General features: G+C 40.7%; 1 protein-coding gene across 1 annotated transcript; it reads right to left on the bottom strand.

Moving 5' to 3' along the window:
* Positions 1-2232: 2232 nt before the first annotated feature.
* Positions 2233-16928, bottom strand: LOC137256272 (endoribonuclease YbeY-like). The gene is made up of 3 exons (XM_067794003.1): positions 16166-16928; positions 10081-10212; positions 2233-4948 (listed from the first exon to the last, which is right to left on the bottom strand). Exons 1-3 carry the CDS (start codon positions 16373-16375, stop codon positions 4793-4795), a joined length of 498 nt encoding a protein of 165 aa, XP_067650104.1. The 5' UTR covers positions 16376-16928; the 3' UTR covers positions 2233-4792.
* Positions 16929-23355: the final 6427 nt, after the last annotated feature.

The raw sequence follows: 23355 nt of genomic DNA, 5'->3' as shown, positions 1-23355 counted from the left end.
TACACACAATGTTATCCTGTCACACACAGCGTTATCCCGCCACACACACAATGGTATCCGTCGCACACAATGTTAATCCCTCATACACAGCGTTATCGACACACAATGTTATCCCGTCGCACACAATGTTATCCCGTCACACACACCGTTAGCCTGTTACACACAATGTTAGCCTGTCATTCACAGCGTTATCCCGCCACACACAATGTTATCCCGTCACACACACCGTTAGCCTGTTACACACAATGTTATCCTGTCATACACAGCGTTAGCCTGTTACACACAATGTAATCATGTCATACACAGCATTATCCCGTCACACACACCGTTAGCCTGTTACACGCAATGTTATCCTGTCACACACAGCGTTATCCCGCCACACACACCGTTAGCCTGTTACACACAATGTTATCCCGTCACACACACCGTTAGCCTGTTACACACAATGTCATCCTGTCATACACAGCGTTATCCCGCCACACACACAATGGTATCCGTCGCACACAATGTTATCCCGTCACATACAATGTTATAATGTCATAGACAACGTTATCCCGTCATACACAACGTCAGCCTGTCACACGCAATGCTTTCCCCTCACACACAGTGCTAGCCTGTCACACACAATGTTACCATGTCACACACAGTGCTATCCCTTCATACACAATGTTACCATGTCACACACAGTGCTATCCCATCACACACAATGCTATCCCCTCACAAACGGTGCTAGCCTGTCACACACAGTGCTATCCCCTAACACACAGTGCTAGTCTGTTACACATAATGCTATCCCATCACACAGAGAGCTATCCTTTCACACACATTTTTACCCTGCCACACACATCTATCCCCTCACACACAGTGCTATCCCATCACACACAATGTTATCCTGTCACACACAATGCTATTCCATCACAGACACAATGTTACATAGTCACAAACAATGCTATCCCATCACACACAGTGTTATCCTCCCATGCAATATTACCCCGTCGCACGTACAATGCTATTCCTTCACACACGCAATGTTATCCCACCACACACAGTCTTATCCCATCACACATCATGTTATCATGTCACATAAGGTGCTAACCTGTCATACACAATGATATTCCGTCACACACGCGATGCTGTCCCGTCACACACATTGCTATCCCCTCATACACGCAATGCTATCCCGTCATACACGTTATCCCGTCACACACAACGCTATCCTGTAAGTGTGAAACCGTCAGTGTTAGTCCGTCACAGTGTTATACTGTTATCCATAGTGCTATCCCGCCTCACAAAATATTATCCAGTCACATACGATGTTATCCCATCACATTGTTATTCCGACAGTGTTACCCCATCCACACAATGCTACACTGCCACAGTGTTAGCCCATCACAGTGTTATGTCACAGTGTTATCCTGTCACACACAGTGTTATACCATCACCCAAACCATGTTATCCCGTCACACACAACGCTATTCTGTTACATAGTGTTATCCCATCACATATGTTATCCCGTCACAGTCTAATTCCGTCAGTGTTATATCGTCGCACACATTGTTATCCGATCACACACGTTATTCCATCATGCAGACCGAGTTCCTGTGTGACAGCTATGTGACGGAGCGCTATCAGAGCGCCGTATCTTTTACCTGTGTTGTGTGTGTGTGTGTGCTGTGGCATAATTTTGTGCTATTTATGCTATTACGCCGTGTCGTTTTGTGTTAAACCTGTGGTGTTCAGTTTTGTACTGTTACGACATGTCGCTGTGTTGAAAGTCTGACGTAAAATATTGCGCCGCTATACATGCTACGTCAGTTTGCGCAAAACCTCTGACGTGTAATACTGTTCAATAGTATCACGTCAACCTGAACTTATCTTTAACAACTCAGTATTGTCCTACTGCATGAGGTCGTGTAGTTTATCACACAACGTAAAGCTCAGCTAACTGTCTAAACCTCTTCTTACGGGAATTCGTGTTCTCAAATATGACGAAGTACGAAACCTTCTCTCGGTAGGTTTCCAAAATACTTCACTTACGATTAAGGAATAAGGGTGAATGAGTGAGTTTAATTTCACCTGGCTTTTAGCAATATTCTAGAAATACCACCTCGAAATGGGCTTCACTCAATGTTTCCATGTAAGATATCGAATCCGGGTCTTCGGCGTCAGTTACGAGTTGACAGGTTTAACCACTTGGTCACCGCCTCATAGGGAATAAAGACACACAGGATATTGTAGATATAGTTTTATTGCTGGAGTGTCATTAACCACAAAGTACTATAGAAAAAAGCCCCTGTCGAAAAAAACAGCAATTCACTCGTCTCTCTAGAAAACCACTGCAGTTAGATCACCATACGCATGCCATATTCACACAGCAAATAACTCGGAAAATAGCACCTTCTGCGTCTTCACCACTTCACCCAGAACCTCACTCCACTTGTTTAGCATACTAGACTTGTTCAACTCGGAAATTGGGATGATTAACGTTTTCCCTGCAATATTGTTTGGAGCATTTCTGCTAGATCCACCTCTGAGTTGTGTTGCATTTGTACATGGAAATCTTCAACGGCATTCACAAGCGCAATTTTTGCTTCAAGCATTGTCGAATTCCGTCTACACTAAGTGCAGGTTTTTATAGGAAAAGTAAGCACATCCTGACCCACGGGCTACACTCTTTAGAAGCACATGGAAAGACAGGCCAGCTGTTCAACTGAAATACGCATTAAGGCAACTATGGTGCACTCGGGCCATCATCGTGATTAGTGATGGAAAGTTGCTCCACGTGTCCTCCGTCTGTGTATTGCATATTGCTCCACATGTAAGGAAATATACCTACTGGAACGTCCCCGTTCTTGTATACACTCAGAGGGGAGTTTGTTGCCCTTATTTGTTTCTTCAACGCCACTCAGCAATATTTTAGCTGTGTGACTGTAAATAATCAAAGCAGACAATCAAGTGATCAACAGCATAACCATCGATCTACGCAGACATATCATCGTAGCCCACTAGATACCATTACTCACCCCTTAATACAAGCACTAGTTGCTGAAGACCAATTCTAACCCGGGTCTTAACGGTTCTGAAGTTTCACGCTGCACTAGTGTACTTTGCCCCCATTCACAAACGACTTTTCATATTTAAGTCAGACAAAAGCCATCACATAAATGCTTTCATATCACCTGTTGTCGCGAATATCGAACATACCTAAGGATAAAAAGCAGACCAGGCACCAACAGAAAAATCTGAAGACATTTAAATATTCATGATAAGGAAACTCAAATATAATACATTAGGAAGGGTAGACACTTAAAAAGGTGAACCCTTCTGAGATAGTCCTGGTAAGAAAACCACTGAACATGGTACGTTTATAACGGTCTGAGAGGCATAATGGGAGTCTCCCAGCTATTTGCTGTATATTTCTGTAGCCCCTGAGCTCGTTATTACCATAATTTACTTGCAGCCATCTCATACCATCCGAAAATACTGTCAGGTTTATATTTAACTCAAAAACGTTACATCTAAAAATCAAATTCGATAAGGCCACACAGAGACAAATGGGTATCCTTGTACAAAACAACTTAAGGGGTACGAGTGTCACAAGTCTTTGTTAAGATGTGACAGTTGCACCACCTCAGTGCTAAGGTCTCATTGTGCAGTGACACCTCGGCCTCCTTTCACAAAGCACCCATGAAGGTCCTGGGGTAGAATAGGCCTTCAGCAGCCCATGCTTGCCATAAAAGGCGAATATGCTTGTCATAAGAGACAACTAACGGGATTGGGTGGTCAGGCTCACAGACATGGTTGACACATCTCATTGGTTCCCAATTGCACAGAGTGATTCTCATGTTGTTGATCACTGGATTGTCTGGTCACAAACTGGCGCGGACCAGACAAGCCAGTGATTGATGCAGAGAGCAACGATCCATGCCGCTAATCAGGCCCAACAACCTCGACCATTTGTTTACATCTTCCGAGCAGCATTAGTTACTAGGGACCTGTCCTAACCAGAAATTTGGGGGATCGCCCGTATCCACCCCTAACCCACTCCGGATCTGCCTATGAGTGTGCAAAATTGGATAGTTAGATGTACATTGTAAATGAAACTGGACACCATCCAAGGGAAAGGCAATTGTTTGTAAATTGCATAAATATTACAGGTAAACACTTCCACCACCCAGACCCCGCTACAGCGGTTTTAATCAGTAAGACCACATGCAGCATGTTGATAACCAGCATATCATACTCGAAGTTTCACACAGAAAACACCTTTTGGATGCTGTTTTTCATGCTTACATTCTGAAAACACACAGGATTAATACAGAGTCCTGACATACATGGACCCACCATCACCATGGAGAACCGGGCGGAAATAAAGATACGTATTTACTGTGTCCATTTGACAGTAGGAAACACAGGTGAATAATCTTTGGAACAGCTTGAGGCAGAATTGTATATATTCAACACATGTTTCATGGCATACGAGTTTGGATTTTTCATCACAGAAAGGAGGAACCATACTTTCCTATTTTCATCTGACACAAATTATTCCGGAAACATGACTCCTAACCAATCAGTACATAAAAACCAACAGAGTTCTGAGGATACGGACCCTGGATCCTGATGCATGAAGCATTCGTAGCATCACAAGTTATCGTAACCATTTCTTTCATTGTTGACTTAGGAATATCGTAATGCTATGAACACTTTGTGGATGCCAAATACTATGTGTGCGACTGAGGATCCACCATACTGGGTTGGCTGTGATGGTAGGCTGTGGTGGTAAGCATGTGGATCAGTGTCCCACTGCAGTTAAAGGCTTACAGGTCTTGCCAGTCAGCTTGTTGAACTCATCCAGAATCTGAAGCTCCTTGGAATACATCTTGCGCCATTGTGCCTCAGTCTCGTGGTCATAGCCAAGCAGATGACACATGCCATGTGTCAACATGATCTGAAACACACACGACATCATCAGACTCCTAATTAGCCAATCCAATATACTCTTGTAATTGTGTTTGTCAGCACTCCACACTCATTGGTGGACTGTAAATGTCGCCCCTCCACATAACTATTGGATTCCCCCCTATATGTATATAGTTAATAATATGACAGAAATAATGTACATTAATGGTCATGAAGTCAATATCAAACCCTGTCGACATAAGGCATGAATTAATTACGTTAAAAGGGTGCATGTGTGTGTCGAGTTGCTTCCTTTTCATGGGAATGACATCTGTGATCACTAGTGGAATCCAAGACACACTCACATTATGTATGTGGGTTTGCAAGAAATATGACCAGTGTCACCTAAATGTTAATATTTTTAAGACCTATATAACAACATAGTCGATGTATTTGCAATACTGACATATGCCATGTATATAGTGCAAACCTTGACATGATTGTGTATCTGTATCAATGTGCTACCTGACTCTAAGCTAGTAATAGTCTTGCTAATAAATCCCTATCAGTGCAGCCTCTGACAATCAACTGAGTCACTGTCTATGTAGCCAACTATCACAGAGCAGTAACTCTTAACTATGCAATACACTAAAGCTGAGGCTGCCACCGGCTGTGTGCATCATTACTGGCAACAGAAAATCAATAGAAAATGTCACATATGTAGCAATACTTATGTGATTTTAAGTGGTCGGTGTGCAGCTCGACTCAAGAATAATTGCAATAGACATCACAGGTTTGACACATTTTGGTCGTGTATTTGTTAGTAACACTCTCAAACAAAATACACCTGTCTCTGACCAATCAATTCATCAAAACACATGGTGTAATGAAGATGTGGAGACAATTAAAGGAAAATGAAAATGAGTGTCAATTGGGCAGGAAACTGATGACTATTGCGAAGAAACGTTCAGACATGTTGACATTATCCGGGACGGGATGAGCTTCCTTACAAAACACAAAATCATGGAAAATGCCAATCTGACAACTGATATCTACCCTTGGGTTGAAAAGATTTTAACTGGGTCAAATATTCAGTCCCTTGGAGCAACAACACTTGACCAATGTCAACAGGTCACATTTCACCAAATGGCTTGGCTGCACTGGACAAGACCAGTAGAAAGTGCTGGATAAAAGTGGATCAAACTAGATTAAACTGACTCTGCTATCTATGTATTAGGTTAACATTTTGTTCCAAAAATATATTCCACATGAATATCTATATACATTATATCACAAGTATCTAAATGGAGCTATGAGCTGAATTTGATTATAAATAGTTTTCTGGGATATGGGAGATTATACTATCACAAAGACCGAGAAACATCGACCATACAATATAAGTCAAAGGTCATAAAGGTCATGGCCAGATAACACCATTACTGGCCCTTATCACTAAAAGTAACCTGTGTACAATCCTGCTTGAGTGTCAAGAGGGCACCTGCTTTTTACCTCTTTGTTTTACCCTCTTATTTCTGTGTAGTAAAATTGTTTGTCAGCATCATTTGTCCACAGATTTCATTCATTCATTCATTCATTCATTCATTCATTCATTCATTCATTCATTCATTCATATCCAGTCTAATTTTTCACATGTGAAACGTTTGGCACACATTATCTTGTATTCATTTTTACCATAAATATGAGCCTAAATATGCAAAAACATAAACACAACAAAAAGTATGGCAGGTTATGATTAGGGTTGTGCTTTACAAGATGCTTGGATTTGATCACTAGAAGATCATGTTCCACTTAAAAGCATCTTATGATCTAACACCCCATGGAAAACTTAAATTGACCCACAACTGTGGCTATTTACATCCCGCCAGTTGTGACTGACTGTGTGAATAAATGTATTTTTACATCACTCTTAAATTTTCCAGCAATATCTTGCCGGTGGAAACCAGAAATGGGCGTAATGCATTGTGTCCATGTGGGGAACTGAATCCAGGTCTTGAACATAATGAGCAGGGCCCTTATTCTCAAAATGTTCGCAACCCTAAGAATTCATAACTTTGATCATAGCCAATATGTTAGGAATGGGCTTAGGAAGTTCATAAGGCTACGAATGTTTTGAGAATAGCTAGCCAGACTCTTTAACCATTAAGGCTACCCCATAGCTCCCATCCCACTACTAACAGTGCAGACTGTTGTATTTAATCAAATCATATCGGTGGAAGAGAAGGCTTCTGTCAACAGTCACTGTATTACATTCTGTAGATAACGAATGCAACAAGAATGGTAAAGTATGTGGCACAGATGCATGTAAGTTGTTAGTTATTTTTTGTCAGTATCCATCACTAAAACTAGCTGTCACATGTCAAAGTGTGGCTCACAAGTTTGCTCTACTGTCTACAATGCAATTATACTGATCCAGACGTTAGGAAGGTATAGAATCACTTTTAGCAACATTTCAACAATATCATGGCCTGGGCGTGCACCAGCAATAGGTTTAACAAATAGTACAGTGGAATCAAACCCAAAACTTCAACATTCTAACCACTGGGCTATCTCTGATCTGGCTTTACTGACAATGTGATAACATCTGAGACTTGTGACTTGTATAAATTTTGAGCCTGCTTTCAAATAAATTTGCAAAATTGAAATGGTGTTTTGTCATTCATTACACACTCCTTCTGTTGAGCGAATGGTGGAGTAGGTGCTATATTTACACTGACAATCTGGAGTAATCTGCAGTGAGTGAGTGAGTGCACACAGCAATATTCCAGCCTTATGAAGGAGTCTGGACCAGGCAATCCAGCGATAAACAGCATGACCATGGATCTACGCAGCTTCCTTTAGGCATACAAAATTAGCAGTCATAATGCCTCCCAGGGGTCAAGGGTGGGAGTCATGGACACGTTTTGGGGAGTGAAATAAATGTTTCCTGTGTCATGGGAAACACTGTGGAGTAATCAGAAAGCTTCTGGGAGAGAACAGATTTATAAGAGTCTGGACCAGACAATCCAGTGATAAATAGCATGAGCATATATCTATCCAGTTAAGGAGAAATCATGAAGCTTCTGGAAGAGCATAGACCGATTGAGCTTAGGACAGAAATATCTGGCCTGCTGTTTTCATATACGTATGCCGCAAACAGTTCCCAGTACATCAGGAACAGCTGTACACTATAACTTCCAATGTAGAGTTTTAAGTAATGGATACTAGAGCATTGTATCAACCTGCAAATGCCTGATGCTCTGATGGAGTCCTGGTTTAATGTACTATCCAGCTCACAGATGCTGCATTATCAAACCTTTCAATGTTGGGAGTTAAAAGGCGAATATGCTTGTTGTAAGAGGCGACTAACGGGATCGGGTGGTCAGGCTCGCTGACTTGGTTCAATGGTTGACACATGTCATCGGTTCTCAACTGCGCAGATCGATGCTCATGTTGTTGATCTCTGGATTGTCTGGTCCAGACTTAATTATTTACAGACCGCCGACATATAGCTGTAATATTGCGGAGTGTGGCGTAAAACTAAACTCACTCACTCACTCAATGTTGGGAGTTGATTCGAACAAGAACATAAAGAACAATTACTCATTATCAACAGCAAAAGAAACGCAAGCTTTAAATAAAATGTGGTTACATCAAGCTTATAAAGATGACAATATTAGATAATGACACACAAACATTTCACAACAAATGATAACAAGAAAACAATGTCATCAATATCCCAGCAGTGGCAAACCCCTCTTCATGAATATGTCTACGAGTAATAATTATGTCAAAGTTTTAGCATGTATGATTGATTGATTGATTGATGTATTGACTGATTGAACACCAGGCCAATCTATGTGCCAAAAGTCGGTTTTAGAGTTCTGCTCCATAAAACAACACTACCACCAATTTCAGTCAAAGTCAGACTTGTCATGAGAATGCCAAAGATACCAATTCACCATCTGACCAATCTATGTGCCCAGTTTGGTGAAGGAATAGTGAACAGTTTTAGAGTTCTGGGGGGGATTACAAGAGACAAAGTCATCAATATCCCCAGCAATGAGAAAATTCTCTTCATGAATATGTTTACGAGTTATGATTATGTCAAATGTTTTGGTCTGTATATGTTACAGTGGAAGGAGAGAATTGAAAGGATTTAAGTTCTGCTCCAGAAAGTACCTCAACCACTAAATTCAGTTGCACTAAAGTCAAACTGGTTGCCATGGAAATGCAAAAATATTTTATTATTTTATTCAGAAATTCAAAACATCCAAAAGGCACTAGTACACCACCAAACCAAGCTATGTGTCAAGTTTGTTGAAGAAATAGTGAGCAGTTTTAAAGTTCTTCCCCAGAAAACATGAATATGCATAGTCAGACTGAGTACATATTAATACTCTCACAAACGAGTTGCGGGGGATTTTTCATGCACATTTACCATGCGCATTTCTCTATCATAATCTATGAACAATGCATGCTTGAAGCTCCCAAACAATCTGATTACTATTACCCCTGGTAACCCATGCTGCCTTTGACTGTTAGGCACTATACAGTTTGTGGTTACATGCCTTATTCCACCAGGTAAACAGTTTCTGCTGGGTGAACAGAGGCAATTTTGAACTAACTCACTTGCCTAAGGTGAGACCACATGTATCTTGTGTTTCGTTACGGGGCAGGACAAAAAGGAGCCATACTGCCAAACATGGTCACCCATCCAGTGACTCTCCATTCCCAACTTTGCTTAACTTCACCTGATTGTGACCTGAGTTCAGTGCACAGGAACACACACATTTCTTTTGCAGTTCAGTGAAGGAGACAGTTTTCAACAGCGATGAATAATGCCATCAGTTTACAGTTTCAGTGACAAGCGGAATAATGAACATGATAACTAATGAATCTGCCATGGATCTGTGCCTGTATGTGCTTGTTAACTTACTAGTTGGTGCATATAGCCTTACTCAGTGGTGCTACTTGGTAGGATGTCTGCACCATACGAACCAGTGATTGGCGTTGGATGCAACAATCCATGCAATGGATACACTGACAAGCTATCAAAGAAGACCACTCAGACCCATAGCTATAGTAACAACCAACGTGAGTTGATTGGATCCCATTCAAACCAGGAATCTGCAAAAAGTTGTAAATCTAACTGTTAGATTGGCTGTGGGTTTATCAACTTACTGGCAATGTTCCATCAAAGTCAGCATCATATTTCTTGCACTGGTCGCTAATGTGACTCACGCCAAGGAAGATGTCGCCAAGTATCTTCTCATCAGGGTTGTCCACCTTGGGCAACACCCCTGGTTCAAGGCCCTGTAAACATTGTTATTTTGCTAAAGGTCACATGCAACGTAAAATACAACTTTGCAGATTATGATACCTTTTGGTATGCACTTACCGAAACAAATCATCAAAAATGCCAATTCAACCTATAAAGTTGAAAAAAAATGCCATGAAAATAGCCTGTGAAATCAAGAGTTCAAATGATTCACTAATTTTCCCCTAGCGCTGGGGGAAAAAGTGGTTTCAACAGCTGTGCTGCGCTGCACCCATGACGCATGAGCACTGAATAGGTTTGCGGAGATTGACACAGTAAGCATGCCCGGAGTAAGAGGTCGTAAGCAGTAGTCTAGTTGTGGTTGTGTACACAAAGAAGTAAATATTCTACTCGTTATATTAAAAAAATTGTTGATTGTGGTAAGCAGCCTCTCTCACAGAGAAAGCTCAATGTCTGGTTTATTGACACCTACTAGTATATGTCTGCCTGCCTGTCTGCTAAAGACAATATGCAATACACAGCTTCAATCATTGACCACATGCAATTTGAACATACTACATCCATTTTTCTCGGATGACTGGATCGGAAGGAAACTGGTGCAAACTCTTGTTAGTTTCAAGTCCTGCTTTGTACTTGGACAGTTTCCAGCCTCGCAGTAGCTCACCATCTCTACAGAGATGATTTTTGATTGAATTGAACGCAAATTCAGAGAACATATCTACAAAACCCAACATCTCTATATACATTCTTTACAGGTAACAACTTCTTCTAGTACATATGATTTTGTTCGACAACGATATATGAATCTATACTGAAATGATGCAGCAAGTACAATAAATGAAGTTGTTATCCATAGAGAATTTACTTTCTCGCCATACTTCTAAAATGCTCATCCAACAGATCATTTTTCTGTACACACAATGAGCCCTCAGCGTATGAGCAAATGAACCAGCAAATCGGACGCCGACGTTACACTTAAGTGCACCCCTACTTGCTATGACCTTGTTCGGTCTCCCGAGGACTTGTTTCGAGGGAAGTAAGCCTAAGTACAAAATATTGCACTTTTGAATCGCGATTGTGCGCTTATAATTGTGTCTATTTATTTTTTTACAAGCAGCAATATATATTATATGTCATGAATAATTGATAATTGTATTTTAATTATGTTTGATTTTTTGGTTGCATGTGACCTGTAATCATCAAGCATCATCCCGTCTGGTTCAAGGCCCTGTAAACATTGTTAGCTTGTTCATAAAGGAATCGGCAACAGCTCACCTATAGTGTGGTGTTTTGTAACAAATCAAGTCTCTGTCCAAATCGATATCATGAATATGGCATACCTTTTTTGCTTTTGTTTGCTGGTTTTATAAAACCATGTTCAGCAATATTCCGACAATCGGCAAACAATAACAGTACTCCAGCCATATCAAAGTGACAACACCAAACATGGACATGTACCCATATTGGGAATCGAACCTAGGTCTTTCGTGTGCCAAGCAAATGCTTTAACCACTTGGCTACCCCACCTCCCCAGCACCTATTCCATGTATACAGGTAGTCATTGCAATTGTCTACTGCATATAACTGCCTCCAAGGGTTACTGAACTGCACTGGGGTCATTCTCACCTGCAGCTGACAGCATTAAGCACATGAACATCTGTTGGACTGCCATAACTGTATTACCATTTCAGTTACAGATATAATACAACTTCACTGTGAAAAGCCTAAAAGACTCTCTTGTCAATTTTGAAAAACACTTATTGTAGTAAATGAATTAACTGCCAATATACAATCTTCAATGCTCAAGCTTGCAAATGTTGATGTTAATAACTACCATGATTACACCATGCATGTTTACCATGGTATTCACAATGGGTTGGAGGGAGGTGGGGGTGGGGTGGTTTGAGGGATGGGGGGAGAGGGAAAGAAAAGAAGAAATGTGGACCTGACTCACAGACATCCACATCTTAAAACAATATCAACACCTATTTATATTTTGAATAAATGACCAACATGTCTGAAATTTGCTTCATGCACATGCTGTTGACAAAGATGATAAATAAAAATCATAGCATCGCTTCAAAACTCTGTATTTCAAGCCTATGTAGCTGGAATATGGCTGAGTGTGGTATAAAGGGCTCACTCACTCACTTTGTTTCAAGCATGCCCTGGATTTGTCTCCCATACTAATTAGTTTGGTTATCTTGCATTTCTGATTGTATACAGGAGTAACAGGTGTACTGTAGTATTAATATATACCGGAGTCATGAATCATGCAGTTAAATTACCCAAAGTTCACCATTCGTATGTACGCTGTTGTAAACCATATCATAATGATCTGAAAATAGCTTGGTGGGACTTTGGATAAGAGTTCGTCTCAAGATACAGGTGCTTCCTAAAGCGGTAATTAAAGGAATCAGGTGGTCAAATTAGTAGGGTTCACATCATCAGATCTCGTGCCTGGATGAATGGCTGTATTTATACAGCTTATATTCCAGCAATATCACCACGAAATGGGCCTCACACATTGTGGATACGTGAACCTGAGTCTACGGATGGATGAGTTAATGCTGTGACTACTCCACTGGCCATTGCCACTTCTTGTGCATGAAGTGATGTGTTTCATGTTATATAGAAAATAATTAATTCTAAATGAATCAACTGAATAAAACAAAACATAAGGCAACAGATGACAACTTGATCTTTGAATTTGTAAACTTTTGCAAAAGGATATGTACTAGTTTTATATATGAGACAAAGAAATGAGGTTAAAAACATGAGTCAATCTAGGAAATAAAAAGTTCATTTTGATTCAAAATTAAAAAAAACTGCAATGAATTTGAAATGACTTTTCATGACTTGTCCTTGCAATCAAACTGTCAGTTGCACTCAAGTCTACATGGCTGTCAGTCCACTCAAAGTGACTAGCCCACACTTCTACAAAGAAAAACACTTTTGTCAGTCTGCTATGAACTATTCTACAGAGAAAGAGGTTCTCTTGAATGACTTGACAGACATTTCCAAGCAATCATATGCCCTATATTTTGAACCAACAGTCAACACATCAAACAGGAAGGAGGAGTGGCCTTGACCTTTCACTGATAAATCTGATCATTCATTTTCCTGAAAGATAAACATAAATTTCAGTTATGCAAGAACATCAGAAAGAGTGAGTTTTATGCCACTTTTTTGCAAAATTGCAGCAATGTGAGACATCAGAAATGGGCTTCACAAAAGGAACCCATGAGGGGAATCAAACCCACGTCGTCGGTGTAAGGAGCTGATGCTTTAACCACTAGGCCACCCAAGAACATCAAAGGCAACAATCCCACAACAGTGGAAAACATGGACATGATATCGTTTAGTTCAGTGCCAAGATAAATTAAAATCAGGGTTTGTTCAGTCAGTTTTTCTGAAAGACCAGAACACTTTCATTATCAGTGTTTTCAACTGTGCCTCCTTGTATTTGTTTTCACTGTCAATGACAAGAAATATCTCTGACTAGAACGGTTTGGGAAATCAGGGATGGTATCCAGTCCATGATGAAAATAAGCACTTCATCCCAAACTGATTAATTTACACCTACATGTTGCTATGGCAACAGGTCAATGGCTATGTGTGTCCAATTTCGGACCAAATTTCGATGACTCTTCACAAGATCATATACTTTAATAATGGACAACAATATTGCCTTTGTAGTTTGCATGTCAGTATTGCAAACTATTTACTCAAAGTGAATGTACTGTAAATCACTGCTGTGCCATATTTACTATTGTCGAATTGTATGCATTCTTTATTTATAACTTTAACGTTGAGTTAATGTAGGTACCTGCAACATTTAAACATTTGTGCTTTGAGGTACCCACACTTCTTAATTTGTCCTTAATTTTTGCCTATTTAAATATCATAACCCACATATGTGAATAGTTTACTTCATTCATCCAGCTGAAAGGTTTTCAAAACTTTACCTTGTAAATTAGTTGTATCACACTTGTTTGCAGAAAAATAAAAATAAAATGAGGAATACCAAAAAGCATTTGTAACAAATGACAACGGAAATACGCAATGCTGATTATTTGTTTCTTGTTTGATGAAGCGGTCACCCATTTTCATATGTAAATAAATGGATGTGGGCCATATAATCAAGTGATTGGCACCAGTGAATTGTTTTCTCCAGTCATTCCAGGGGTGGATACTGCTTTTTGAGAAAGAGTGGGGAGGGGGGCACAGCATTGATAAAAGTAGGGGGCACACTTCATTTTCACCTGAGCATCAATGGTTATTTATTATTTAACAAAATTTCAGGACAAAAAGGGGGAACTTCTGCACCCCTCCTCCGGATCAGCCTATGCATTCTCTACATTTCTGCATTCTAGATGCACATTTGCATGTCATTTAAAATCCTTCTTAAGCACAGTTATCGAACCCAGACACACATGTTTTCCACTTAATGCTCAGCTAAGGAAGGGTAACACTAACAACAAGCACCATCTTTTAAAGAATTTAGGAATAGGATAGAGAGGGGTTGGAATTCTCAACAATTAGGGATCATGTGCTTCACTTAGTACCGCATACAAGGAAAGGTAGAATGTCTTGTGCGTATGTTATGCCTCTCACAGATCAACTTTCCACTCTGTTTTCAACATTCCAGGAATGTGGTCACTAAACATCTGAAATAAGTTTTGTTAAGTTGTATCATGCATAAATAATTTCATTTGGGGTTTTAAGTCATTATGTTGTGCACGACTGCAGATACAGAATACTGGTGTGTCAATATGATGCCATTAGGCCAGCTACAGTCATACTTCATGCAGTGGTCAGTAATTGTGAGCAGATGGTTGCATGTAAACACAAGAGAATGTGTCTCACAGAGATTGGTCAACATGAACATCACTAGAAATTTATAATGTATCAGGGATCATCAAGAAAAGTCCAAAGGCTGATACTAAGATCCATGTTTTTTACAAGTGTCCACATCAGAATACAAAATTTCCCACTTCATGTAAATATGTACAGCTAATAACTGTACCAACTGGCAAAAGAAACGAAACCAAGTGTGACACCTGCTATTAAAATCTACTTTCCTTTTCCACACTGGTGGTTTGTGGGTTTATAATATCAGTGATTTTGACTTGGTATTGTCTCTTGTCATGACATGGGGGTTCAGATTATAATTGATACGACATTCATCATGAAAACAAGTGCTGTCATACAATGAAGTGTTTATGTAGACGAGGTTACCCGTTAAGACAGCATTATTACTGTCATATGTTCAAGTAAGTAACTAAGTAATTACAAGAACATGCAATTTTTTTATTTATCATGATTTCAATACTTTAAGACCTATAAATTAATGCATGCGAAATGTATGAATTAATGAAAAACAAATAAAGGTGATTTCAACTCGGTATTGCTTAAATTTTGTCAGTGAACTGAATTCAGTCTAAAATGCAATGTAAAATACCTCTGAATTTAACAGGGATGGCAACAAGAAATTTTTGTTAAATGTTTATCAAAACTTAAAATGGTCATATATTTCCTTAATTTGTCTGCAGGGAGTATCAAGATTGCAACAATTGCTCTAAAAAACAAGCAAAACAACCATAAGCATGTTAAAATAAAGCATGTGAAAAACAGTGGGAAAATGTACTAAATTTGTAAATAATTCAGCACAATCAGTGATAATGTAATTCTTCAAAATATATTTGTATCAACTGACATGTTGGTTTTTCATGTCCCTCTTCCCCTCCCCAACCCCACCAAATACTGACAAATACAGTCATACCATACCCCTTTCCTAACCACCGCCTGACCCCTTACCTGACGAGCACCAATATTTAAGTGATCATCTTGTCATGGTTGAATTTTCTGGCTGTGTAAGTTTAAAACTGAGTCTAAAGTTATCATTTATGATAGAACGTTAAAAGATATCTAAGAATATTCTAAAAATCATGAACAGTGACCAATAACTATGACCAAAATAGGTACCTCATAAAATGGAAATGCAAGAACGTCGGTAGTCGAGTTAATCCTCCTGTAAGCGGAGTTCAGAGTCGCCATCTCCTCGTCACAAATACACAAGACGGACATGTCGAACTGTTCCACACCAAAACACTTTCTCAGAATGTTGACCTCCGTTTCTAAACGTGCTATGTTCAGTTTCACTAATTTCTGCATGTTCCTCAAAACCAGCGTCATTTTGCTGGTGGCGGGGTCTCTCTTGATAGAAGGAAATATTCACGTGCTGTTTTCTCGTACTGTTGCCAGTGTTGGTCACAACCTCAATTCCGCGGACTTCCAACGATTATTAATGAATCTCGTTGGGATGAGTATCGTCCGAAGACAGACAACGCTTACTAGTACGCAGTCTTGCCTTGCTGAACACAATACAAGTCGAGTATAAACCTGATCACGCGAGACACCAAAACAATCACCACGTGGTTCGAGATTACTGAAATAGGCCAGTGAGAGTCAGCACACTGAGTTCAGCTGGTCTGGGGATACCCAAAATCACAATGCGCAGAAAGTGTCAAACGCTGACCAGAAGTCTCAAGCCGTTTCTCTCCAGCTCGTCTGGGAAGCCTGACCAGAAATCTCGACTGACAACGCCAGTCGCGTAATAAAGACAAACTATCTCATGCCGGCATCTGTTATGTAACCGCTATTACTTGCAGCCAGCGGTCCATGAAGCTGAGTGAGACAACCAACGTGTTATCGCGCTGGCTGACTGTTTACAAACACATGTGCTTCCGGTCACGTTCGGGCGCACAAACAAAGGGAGGTAATACAAGCATACATTTTATTGGCAATCGATTCTATGAATCTCAGTACGTGTTTAATTTTTGTGGGCAGTTATGATTGCTCTTATATACACTCATATGGTTTGTAGCCACCAATGGTTTTGTTCACGTTTTCACAGTCGATGAAGACATTTCTTTTCAAAATCACATGAGCAAATTCCACGAAGCGCTAAATGTTGACAGCTCGGAAAGTGTCAGCCCGATTTTCAACGTAATCACGTGACATATTGATACGACTTTCATCGTGAACACGACCTCTGGTATACAATGAAAGTATTCATGTAGACGAGGTTACGTGCTAAGATGTCAATATTACCAGAGACCATGTTATGTGGTCTCTGATATCACTGATATGTACAAGTAATAAGTAAATATAAGAACATGCAATTCTTAATTTATCGTGATTTCAATTTTTTAAGACGTTTAAATTAATGTAAGTGAAAATGTGTGAAATAATGAACAAATTAAAAATAGTATCTAGATTAAATAAATTCATAGTGAGTGGGTGGTGACATACGTTACGATTTCGAAATCGGAGTTGTGTCAAAAAGCGTCCGTAAAATCATCACCTCCGACCATCATCCATTCTCTTAACACAGTGGTTACTTATGACAAGTAACCTCCGTGGGAAGAGATTGGCCATCACCATAGCGATGCCATTTAGTCTGTCGACGAGTCACAACCTGTCCTGCTGCTGTTACTTTACCCTCGAAAAACCTCACTCGGAAAATCAAGCAAAGTGATAATATTTGTTGGGTAACGTTGGTATGATGTTTTCATCATTCTACATTGAAATGAATGATTGATCATGCACCCAGTTGGATTTATAGTTTGGCAAAAAGGGGAGATATTTTGGGGGGTGGGATGGGGTTGTTGTTGTGTTACTGGCCAAAGATATCAGAGGGAGATCTTGGAGAGGGTTATTGTTCCACACTTTGACAATCACCCTATTCTCACAAGGCCAGGGCACATGGGTAATAACGCTAGGCCCCACAGAAGTCGGGCAGCCACGGATTACTTACGCCAAGAACCAATGTGGAACGTTACCATGACCAGCAGGAAGTTCAGATCGCAATCCGATTGAGCATGTTTGGGACATTTTAGGATGCCGTGTGCGTGAGACTGAGGTTGTCCACAGTACAGAATCTTGCCGAGTTGGAACTTGCCCTCCACCAGGAGTGAAACAGACTACATCGCAGACAGACACGGTGTCTGATTCACTGTGTGAGAGAGCGTCTTTAATCAGCCAGATTTCTCTCACGTCCTAGTATGATGTATGCATATGCATTACACGTGTGTGATCTCATGTACTGTCTTACTAACCCCAAACTTTTCCAGTGAACGTTTTACCTCAATTTACACCAGTATTTGTAACAGCAAATAAATAATTGAAGTGGAAATAATTTGGACATAAATGTCGTCAATTTCTATTCAAATACACGCTCCTAACACAACGCATCATCATTCGCATCAGTTGGCAGCATTGTGCTTCCATACTATGCAGTAAAATGTCATTGCCCATCAAAAACATGGTGTTGCAATATTTTCTTCCAGGTGTATATTACAGGAATCTCTCCCATTTTTAGGTGTGTGGGCCATTACCCCAGTCGTACACTCTCGTGCATTATGCGCTTGTTGTTCAGTATATCCTGAGCGTACAAGTACATATTCGTATTTCCACGTGCTTTCATCAGGCTATCTTGATTCCGGTCACTTACACAATATTTATGTTGTTTTCCCTTATCATTTGGCTTCACATTTGTTCACTAGCCATCATGAGTAAACCACTACCCGTAGAGTTTGAGAAACTTTTATCATTTTCAGGTTCTCTGTACCTGGCTTACTGTTGATAATGCAGAGGACTTGGTAAAGTGGACACTCAGACCAAGGTGAAGGTTAAGGATGGTGAATCCATCATGTCTTCTGACTCTGGTACTCTGTCAAATTCAAATAGTTCAGGCACACAAGCACCTGTTACATTAGCCCGGATAGCACAAGTTCCATCGTTTTCTGTGGTGACATCTTTTGATGTTTGGAAACACTGTGTCGAGTGTTTGATTCAAAACCAGCCTTTTTCATTACAAACTGTTGCAAACATAGTCAAGCAATCCTGCGTGGTAGGGCGGCCACGGTTGAAATGTGTCTTGGTCCTGAGCCTGACACCAAACAACTAATTTCCAATCCACATTCTACTTTTGGTAGCGTAGATACGGGTCAATCACGTCTGGCTATTTATTATACCTCACGTCAAGATGCCACAGAGGAAGGTGATGCCTGGGCATGCAGGTCAGAGCATTTACTCATTCAAGCAGAGGCACAAGGCCCTGTTCCCCAGTCAACCAGGAATGAGATGCTCCGTACACAGTTGTGGTCAGGATCGAAGCCAGAACTCAGAGGTCAGACAGCTCACATCTATGATCAAGGAAACACGTTTGATGACCTTCTTGGAGCACTGTGGAGAGCTAAAGTGGATTTGCAGCAGAGAGGAGCTAGAGCTAAGAAGGAGATTTCAACTGCTGTAAACTCACAGGACACTGTGGAGATCACGGAGATGCTCAGACAGCTGTCTAGTACAGAGTCACCCATTTGTTGTTTCCCCTGATCCTTGGATGAACCGACATCCAGGACCCATAGGACCTTCACCACATCAGCAGCTTCAACCTCAACAGTATTGGTCACCAACTCCAGTAATGTCATCACAGTACCAGGACTCCAGGAATGAATGACTCTCTAAGGATTCTGTATCTGTAACTGGAGAGCCCAGTTGTTTCCAATGCAACCAGCCAGGACATCTACAGTGTGGCTGTCGTGTAATACTGGATCAGAGGCGCGCGTTAAACAGAAAGAAACCTATGGAACGGTGCAGACCATATCACTAAACAGCACGGTGCCAAGCTGGTGGGTCAACCAAATGAAGGGATAGTTTTTATTAACAGACTTAAACACACAGCTTTCTTTGACACAGTATCCTCAGTGTCAACTGTCTCCTACACCTGTTATACAAAGTGTCTTTCGGATATTCCGATTAAACCGTTGGATGTATTTTTACAGATTGATTGTGCAGATGGACAACATCTCCGATCGTATGGCCACATTGAAGTTGAATTATGAGATACAGGAACCATACCGTCACTTCCATGTATCTTACCTGTTGTTCCAGATACACCCTATAACTCAACAGTCCCTGTGTTACTTGGTACCAACATCTTGTCCACGTGCATAGGACATGCAAACAGTATGGAACGCGTTTTCTAAAAGAAGCAGATATCCAAACGGCCTGGTGCATGGTTTTCTGGAGCATTATGCTGCAGCAGAAGGAACTGACAAGAAACGATTACTCATTTGGAAAGGTTAGATACACTGAGATTGAACGACTGATAATATCACCCAACACTGTGAGAGCTATTGAGGGACATACTAGTATATATCCGAGCCTCTTGTTTATAAGGATTTATGCGCAATGATACAGTCAATATACCTGTTATCTGCAATACCATCTGACCTCGATATAGCACAGCTGTCATCAACTACCATTATGACGACAAGTTTATGGTTAAGATACATGTGGGGAGTGTAACAAGGACTGTGGCCATCTCAACCCCTGCAGTTTTGTGTGAACTCAAAGTCGTCAGTGTTGTAGATCTTCCCCAGAATGGAAGTCATGGTGAAGGCCAGAATGTAATGAATCTCATGGACTTCAAGGAAGCAGCAATTGCGCTTGAAGCGTTGGAAATTGGAAAGCGTGTTATCTCACAATATTTGGATATTAGAGAGACTTAGGGCATGTCCCGAATGTCAAGCACCGAACTGACCTTGAGGATGAGCAACCTTTCAAGGAAAGACACAGAAGGATTGCACCATGAATGTATGAAGAAGTCAAAGAACACCTTCAACAATTATTGGCATGTGGAGTCATCCGACACTTATACTCCCCATTGTCATGTAATGTTGTCCTAGTAAGTAGATAGAATGGAAAACTGTGCATATGTGTAGACTTCATTCAGTTGAACCGTTGGAGTATCAAAGGCTCGGCCTCTCTGCCACAAAGAGAGAAGATGTTCGATGCACTAGCAGGATCAAGATATTTCAGCTGACTGGACATGAAATCAGGATATCATGAGGTAGAAATTGAGGAAACACGTAAGGAGAGAACAGCTTTCACTGTAGGTCCTTTTGGATTCTTTGAGTACAACCACATGCCATTTGGCCTCTGCAACAGCCCTGCAGCATATCAAAGGGTAATGAATGAATGTTTTGAAGGACTACACCTCAGAATCTATCTTATCTATATGGACGATATTATCATCTTTTCCAACTCTTACAAAGAACATCTAGTACGGCTTGAACAAGTCCCCGACAGGAATGAAGCTAAGTGTTGACAAGTGTTCTTTCTTTATCAGGTTACTACAGGAAAATCGTAAAGGAAGATTTCTAAGCCTGTGCCAAGATTTCTAAGCCTCTATCTGCTTTGATGCTAGCTACAAACAACTAGGCACGAAGAAGAACCAAACACGCCAGCAAACCAGACTAGCAATGGTAATGGGGACCACAAGACAGTCAAGACATGCATGTTAACACCACCAGTCCTAGAGTATGCAGATTATACCAAGGCATTTGAAGTTCACATGCCAATAGCCATGGACTGGGAGCTGTCTTGTGATAAGAACAGAATGGATTGAAGAGAGTCATCAGTTATGCGAGCCGTGGGACGTACAATGCAGAGAGCAACTATTCAGCACACCATCTAGAATGTTTAGATTTGAAATGGGCAGTGACTGGAAAGTTCAAGGATTATCTGTATGGTAACACCTTCCGTGTCTATGCTGATAATGACCCTCTGACCTATGTGCTCACTTCTGCAAAGTTGGATGCTACAGGTCATCGTTGGCTGGCAGCCTTGTCAGCATACAACTTTGATATCGTCTACAGACCAGGACTCAATAATGCAGATGCTGATGAACTTTACAGACTGTCAGGAATAGAAGCTGAAAGACATGAGATAACAGTAGAGTCAATACGGTCTGTGTGTAACGTTTCACAGGACTATCTTTGGTTCACAGTCTTTCCTTTCTAGCAACGCCAGATCTATCAAGTGTATAGGATCCCGGCAAGGACCTTGAAATAATGACAAAAAGAGAATGGAGAAAGACACCCAGACTGCAGATGACGTTCTTAGGCTATGGGTTAACTTGATAAGGATTAACACGAAGACAAAACAACAGGATTATCCCCCTTGTCAAGCCCACAGTCTTATCTACAGGAACTTTGTCAGCCAAGTTCTTCAAAATGGAATCCTCTGCAGTAAAACAGCCAAGAACGACACTGGTGTGTTTTACCATCAGCCATGGTTGAGTATCTGCTCAAAGACTTCGCGGTGATTTGGGACATCCTGGAAGAAACAGGACCCTGTCGCTCATCAGAGATCATTTTTTCTAGCCAGGCACGGCCAAAGACGAGGAGGACTGGATCCGCAGATCTGACAGATTTATGAGAAAAAAGTCTTCCACCAATGCACGTGCTTCTCTGGTCAACATCACCTCCCCCGAGCCTTTAGAGCTTGTCTGTCTTGACGTTTTAACTTTGGAACCATCAACTGAATTAATAATATAATATACAGTTTAGCATATTTTTAAACATTATATACTTCACTCTTCAGTTTCTCCAAACCCGGTCTCAACTCACAATCGCCCTGAGCACAGCCACACAACAGAGAGCCCAAACGCGCCACTTACTGTCCCTTTGTCGTAAATCTTGTTAGCCTACTGTCCTCCGTTTCAAGTTTTCGGTCTATTATCAGTAGTAATTGGATGTATTGAGTTGTTTATCAGAATTAGTTGTTTTGCAGAATGCAGTGCGTCCTAAATCCAGTCATTTATAAACAATTCAATAATGTGTGTGTGTGTGTGTGTGTGTGTGTGTTTTTGGATAATATTTGTACATTGTCCCAAATTTTCTTGTGATTATGGACATTTGGTGGTGTGGTCTGATATTGCTGATTTTCGATCTGATTTTGTCGTTTATGATAATTAAGTGTTCTTTGATTCTGATATTTATGGGCCGGGCCGGACCGTGTGTGTGTGTGTGTGTGTGTGTGTGTGTGTTGCACTTAGAAAGTTGAATAAAACATTCCACGTCAGGTTGGAAATCTGAGAGCGAAACCAAAAGTACCTTGTGTACCTTTCATGGTGGCGATATTTCATTTTGACATGAAAAGTATTTATTTAACCGAAGCGAGGAACGTTGCCAAGCTTTGCTCGCTTCGCGCCCATATAAGAAGACTGGTCATATTCTCTACTCTGCGCAACCGCATTTGCGCTACAGTTTGCCTGTGCTTTAGCTCAAAGTTTATGTTTGCCTGTGGCTAAAGAATCAACAACT

The sequence above is a fragment of the Haliotis asinina genome, chromosome 11 (genome assembly GCF_037392515.1).
Source record: "Haliotis asinina isolate JCU_RB_2024 chromosome 11, JCU_Hal_asi_v2, whole genome shotgun sequence".
NCBI lineage: Eukaryota > Metazoa > Mollusca > Gastropoda > Lepetellida > Haliotidae > Haliotis > Haliotis asinina.
Note: the sequence above shows the minus strand (reverse complement) of the source record. Positions and strands in the feature narration are given on the sequence as shown.

What these genes read in the sequence shown, in the direction of transcription:
- LOC137256272 (XM_067794003.1), bottom strand. Translation starts at nt 16,375, where the DNA reads ATGACGCTGGTTTTGAGGAACATGCAGAAATTAGTGAAACTGAACATA. An exon ending in TTGCATTTCCATTTTATGAG is followed by an intron (nt 10,213 to 16,165) that starts GTACCTATTTTG and finishes CAATGTTTACAG; the next exon opens with GGCCTTGAACCAGGGGTGTT. An exon ending in ACTTTGATGGAACATTGCCA is followed by an intron (nt 4,949 to 10,080) that starts GTAAGTTGATAA and finishes TGTGTGTTTCAG; the next exon opens with ATCATGTTGACACATGGCAT.